Here is a 6000-nt window from a genome sequence, read left to right as displayed (position 1 = left end):
AGTAAGAACACGTCTTTCGAACTCGTAGTCACTTTGAGAATGATTGGAGGCCTTCTGTACATACTTTGGTCCTGGATAAACACTTAGTGACGCTTTACTGACCCTAAATCCAACTCTTGACCGAATTTACGAGTCTTTCTGAACTGATCTGAAAGTGTGGTGGGGATCCAGGTCTCTGCTAGCGGCGAGGCAGCAGGAATCCAGGCTAAATGTGAGAAGACATACAGCAGTCTGCGGTGATGAGGGCATTTCAGGATCAAGACGTGGGGGTGGGCAAGGAACTTCTCTCCCGGCTCCCTGATGCCTAGGTGTTCTGGGAGAGATCCCGGAGGGAGGTGCCGCGGGCACTGCAGCTGACAGCCCTAGGCACCGCGGCCGGCGATCCTCACTCCCGGCGGGGAGCGAGTGCGAGTGTGCGCGAGAGCGGCGGGCGGCGGCGGGAGGAGGCGCAGGCGCGCTGCTCGCCCGTCTGCAGCCGGGCGCCGGGCGCCGAGCGCCGCGTCTCGGGGAGTTGATGGCAGCACCACAGTGCGGCCGCCGGGCCGAGCGCCGAGCGCAGCCACCCGCTGCTGCCCAGGGAGCGTCCAAGATGTTGGGGAGTCGGGGCAGCAGCGGTTGCAGCAGCGCCAGGGACCGGGGCGCGCAGCAGCCTCCGCTCTCCTGCCAGTGTTGACTTGCCTCGTTTGGCCCCAAAGAATGTCAGCCAAGTCCAAAGGGAACCCCCCCTCCTCCTCTCCAGCCGAGGGACCACCGGCAGCCTCCAAAACCAAGGTGAAGGAACAGATCAAGATCATCGTGGAAGATCTGGAGTTAGTCCTGGGCGACCTGAAGGACGTAGCCAAGGAACTTAAGGAGGTGAGGGGCACAGGGGTGGGGAAGGAGTTCGTCGCCTTTTGCCCCCTTGGGGTTTTCGGTCCAGTTTTCACTGGGGACCGCCGACTTCTCAACTCTTAGGAAACTATAGTAAGAAGCCTGCATACGGACTTTCTTGGCTCTGGCGACTTCTGAGAAGAGTTGTTGCACTTTTTTATTTATTTTTATTCAGGATGAAATCAACTAGTGTTTTAATCGATGGACCTGGGATAGTGGGAGGGGTGAACGCGCGCGTGTTTCGGTATCTGTGTGTGTGTAATCGGGGGAAGGGGATAACGGGGGGTGTAGACAGAGGAAGAAATGAGCCGGGGCGCGCGAGATGCTCCTCTCCTGCCCTCTTTCCTCCCCAGAGTCCTTTGGCAAGTCACTCCTTGCCTGGCAGCCTCCCCATGCCCAGGCTGAAGGGGGTCCGGGTTCCGGGCCCTGGGCCAGGCTGGGGAGGGCAGCCCGAGGGAAGCTAGGCTCCAGCTCTCCTCCCCGTCTTCCGAGCCCCGCTGGAAAGAAGGCATCCCGGCTGGTGGCAAGGGGACCCCAGACTTAGGGATGTGGTGGGGGTCTGGGACTTTCTCACTTTCGCAGTTTCTGCAGCATCCCTTGTCCTCCTCTGAATGTCGCTCCTAGTTAACTCCGGGCCTCTCCCCCACAACCCCTTCCTTCCTTCCTCCCATCTTGTCGTTACTTGGCATTGAACCTGGGAGCTTGGCGCATGTGTGTGTGTGTGTGTGTGTGTGTGTGTGTGTGCGCGCGCGCGCGCGCGCGCGTGTGTGTATGGTGTGCGTTGTGCGTGTGCCAGGGTCTTGCCACTGGCGTCCTGGCTCTTGGGAACCGGGATTGTTTTGGTTCTTTTCGGCTCCCCATCTATTCCACTTTTGCTGGCCCACCCCCACCCCCCGTTATCCGGATAGAAAGAAGCGGGGGCAGTGTCAGGGCTGAGGCAGCGTAAATCGGGCTGCCGCTCCAGGCGGGGGCGAAGCCTGGCTTGGGAGGGGTGGGGTCTCCGCGAGACTGGCTGGCAGCTGGTGGAGGCGCCGAGCTGGTGGCAGAGTCTGAGCCCGCTGTTCTGCTACCGAAAGGGCGCCTGGTGTGGTTCTTGGTCAGGGAGTCCGCACCCCGCAGTTTTTTTTCAGAGCTAAGACTAACTTCTAAGGTGGAAAAGGGAAGGGAAGGGGCGGGGGCTTCGTTTAGGTCCAAAATTGTAATCTTGTTCCTGAAGCCAAGTGGGAGGAAATTGAGGGTTGTTTGGATGCTGGCCTCTAGAAATTAACCTCCTCTACCCAGTTCCCAGTCCAAAGGAGGCAAGAGTCCCTCCCACGTCCCCAGCCCGTCTTCCTTCTCCCTGCTCCTTATTACCTCTATGACCAGAACTCTGCATTTGTTACCAAATGCAAGTCTGTTAAAACGGCCCATTCATGGGTAGAGTTCTGTTTGTCGTGGCAAATGCCATTCCTGTAGGTGTTCCACAGACAGAACAGAATTACTACTGAGGTCCTGATAGTGGAGATTGATGCAGATGATAGATGTGAGGATAAAACTTGTTCGTGTTTGCGGGGCTTCTCTAGGATCATTGCTTCACAACTGGTTGACAGATGGTGAGGTTATGTATTGAAATTCAAGTCTAAAGATGCTGTTCGTTTCTTTGTTATTCTTTCATTTGACATTTTTGGCAGGCTGTGTTTTCAGCTGAAACATCATGGCGTTGTAAAAATGAACAAATTTGGGCATGTTCCTTTTGGCAGAATTGTGCTTTATAGTTGTTGAGGTTTCTAAGGTGGGGGACGTGGGAAACCTACATCAACACAGTAACATATTTACTGTCTTAGCTAGGAGGCTGAGCTTAAGATAGGGGTAGTCAATCAAACTCTGCATCTGTGGGCATATCCTCCTTCCTTATGATGTGTCACTCTACTCCCTACTGGAGACAGAATAAATGACAAGAAACTGCATATGGTCTTGGTGCTGTTTTGCCTCATTATTCTGTAAATATTTGGAGATCAGATAGACCTATAATGAAACTTAACCTCCCTGTGGGTCTTGTTTAGAATCACAAAGAAATAAATCAGGGAGTCTGGATATCTCGTCTTTTCACTGTTTCTGTGTCTTCATTTACTGGATAATATTTAAGGGGAGAAACAGGTAGTTTATAAAAAAAATATGGAAAAGCATAGATGATGTACCACCAAGTAAATGAAAGGATCTGTCTCCTAGACAGATAAGAGATAAAATTTTGCTTGATGCTTTGGAAGTTTGATTGGCTGCCAAGGCCTTCTGGGGTAAAAATCTCACCTCTAAGAGTGACATTTATAAGTGATAAATGATGTGATGTGATTGTTAATTATTTATGTGGGGATATCATCATCCTAGGTTTGCACACAGAATTGTATTATAGAATGTCTGAATCTCAAAACATTGGCAATTTATATAATATGAATGATAGTTATTTTGAGAATAAAATATTTATAGGGCATATTTAACCTATGACCTTTTGCAGTTGTCTAGCATTTATCTTTTTAAAGATAATACTGCACATGTGACCGAGCATGTCTTTGATGTAGTTTTGAATGGAGGAGTAACTGAAAACTTTGTAAATTACAAACCTTATAAGTTTCTATACCTGTGATTTACAAACATAAATGTCACTATAAATTTACCAGTTGTTACACTCAACATTCTGGCAGTATATGGTTAATATAAATTAAATATAAACTGTTATAATTAGAATTCTAATTCTTTTATTGGCAATGCTGTGCTTTTAGTTCTTAATATATTTTGATATTAATAAGCAGAGAACTCTTATTAACTTGTAACAGAAATTATATCAAAGTGATATGAATGGATCACTGTGTCAGTCACTGTATGATACTTGTTATACTTTTCCATTTTATTCTATCTAAAGTGAAATACATTTTAAAAAATACTCTGTTCTTTATTTTTGCATAAACTCTGCACCAACAGTATTGGACTTTTGTTTGAAGTTATTTTGAAATTGCTTTTCTTTTTAGAAGTTTTCTGGACTTTAGCTACCTGAAAATTCAGGTAGCGTGGTAGATTTGAACATAACAATGGTTCTGGAAATGCTGATAATTTGCAGCAAAACTGCATTATTATTTTGGGTATTTTTTATGACTAGTTATTTAATCATTATTCACTCATTTATAATTAGATTATGTATCAGAAGAAGAGGAACAGGATTTCTAGGAAGTCGTAGGGCAATTTTATCCTGCCCTCAGAATTTAGAAAAATCTCCAATAACTTGACTTTCCAGAAATAATAGGGGTCTTTCGGTCTTTTGTACTATAATGTGAAAACATAAGTAAAATTCAACATTTATTCAGCACTTACTATATGCTGTATTACCTTTTTGTTAGTACCACGATGAATGAGTTATCATTTCTGCTCTCGCTGAGCTCAGAAGGGTAGTTTGGGATGTATTTATCATCGTATGCCTTTGAGCATCAGTAGTGTAAACAGGCGTTACTGCTTTAATGGTCACGCTTACTATGATCTAATAAGCTTCGGGAAAGTAAGCGGAATTGAGAATAAGGGTGAGTATATGTAGATTAATAAATGAGTACTTGTTGGGTACTTAGTAATATGATGAGCCTTTGGTAAATAGAATAGGAGATTTAAAAAAATGGTAAGATACAGAACTTTGAGAAACCATTTATTCAGATTGTCATGATTAACATAACAGGATCGATGCCTTAATGCTTAGTGTTACAAGTAAATATTGGAGATTTTTATGAAGGATAAATTCTTTGGAGGAATGAAAGGTCAAAAGATTTTGGATGTTTCTCTGATATGTGAGTAAGATTTGAAAATGTGGGCAGGAGAAGGAGTTAACAGGAAATAGAAATAGGAATTAACAGGAAGTTAATCCATATTGCTTTTTTCTACACATGGAAAAAATTACTGGTGAAACTCTAGAGTTTTAGGGATAAAGTTAACTATTATTGATTTTTAGGTGTATGGTGATTTATTTTTAGAAATGTAGAAAAAAGAGCTTTTAAAAATAGTTCTCAAATAACCTGACATCTCAAGGTACCAATTTGCCAGTTCTTTTATGAAGATCTCTCTGGTGAACTGCTTTGCATCAATTTGGTGTTAATATGGGATCACAGATCTTGATAGAGAGAAATTGAAATCTGTAATAAACAGCCTCTTATTTGGAAACAAAATTCATTGCTGAGTTAGGTGAATTCTGTTTGAGTTTAGACTGATTATTATCTTGAACACTTTTCTCAGTGTTTCAATTTATGATTTTAAGTGACAAGACTGATCTACAAGTTGAAGATAGATATAGAGAGAGAGCGAGCTAAGTCTTAGGAGTAGACATGGCTCTTATGTAGGAACCAGGGAACTAGTTAATATCAGTGGCCTGGAATCACTCATGGACTTCATGGGTGAGAAGGTATGTCAGCATTGTGGCTGTGGATTGGAAAGCACCTATGATTTTCCATAAACAAAAACAAATTAAACTTAAGTTTAATTTTGAAAAGTTTGAAAATGCATAGGAAACAATTCAGTTGGGGGCTGGTAAAAACAGATTTAACAACTCTCTTGAATATATTTTTAAGTGTTTTCTTTTTTTAATGGCTTATCTACTTGAAGTCGTGTAGTTTATTGCTGAGGGAAATCCTACCAAATATTTTTTGGTTAATGAATCCATGCATATAAAATTCATTACTGGCACAAATTATAAAGAATAATCCCTGGATTTTTTTCCAAGTTGTAAAGTTACGAATGAATGAAATTTCTCAGTTCATTCAATTGTTGAATAGCTTTTTTTAATACTCTACTCAACACTCTACCTCCCAAACTGGAGTATATTTACCAAATGCTAAAATGCTTTTTAATTTTTCTTTTCTTAAGTATGATGGCTTAGCATGTTACTGAAAAAGTAGAATGGTTCTGAGAAAATAAAGATAACCAGTGACCATCTTTCACTGACTCTATTGGCAATACATAAAACCATCCAAGACTCTGAGAATTAGCTGATAAGGAATTCAAGCAGACTTAAAGTAATAAATAAATGTTTACTTAAGGCAATAGTGAAGTAATAGATAATAAAACCAATCTAATTGGTTTTACTGTTACATGGATTAGTTGTTTATCCTACCCTTACTGCTC

The 6000-nt window shown here is 43.0% G+C and overlaps 1 protein-coding gene across 3 annotated transcripts in view; it reads left to right on the top strand.

The window, feature by feature from the left end:
- Positions 1 to 494: 494 nt before the first annotated feature.
- Positions 495 to 6000, top strand: part of PRR16 (proline rich 16) — a 260062-nt gene continuing 254556 nt past the window's right edge. For all 3 annotated transcript variants that reach the window (XR_008530509.1, XR_008530510.1, XM_054589909.1), the window contains exon 1: positions 495 to 855. Coding sequence is in view for 1 of the 3 variants with exons in the window: in XM_054589909.1 (XP_054445884.1) it covers positions 697 to 855 (159 nt within the window). In the remaining 2 variants the exon portion in view is untranslated. The remainder of the gene's footprint in view (positions 856 to 6000) is intronic.

The sequence above is a fragment of the Pteronotus mesoamericanus genome, unplaced genomic scaffold (genome assembly GCF_021234165.1).
Source record: "Pteronotus mesoamericanus isolate MK-2021 breed Mesoamerican mustached bat unplaced genomic scaffold, CSHL_Meso_final scaffold_167, whole genome shotgun sequence".
In the NCBI taxonomy this organism is placed as follows: domain Eukaryota; kingdom Metazoa; phylum Chordata; class Mammalia; order Chiroptera; family Mormoopidae; genus Pteronotus; species Pteronotus mesoamericanus.
The sequence above is the reverse complement of the archived record's forward strand: the minus strand, read 5'-3'. Positions and strand labels throughout refer to the sequence as shown.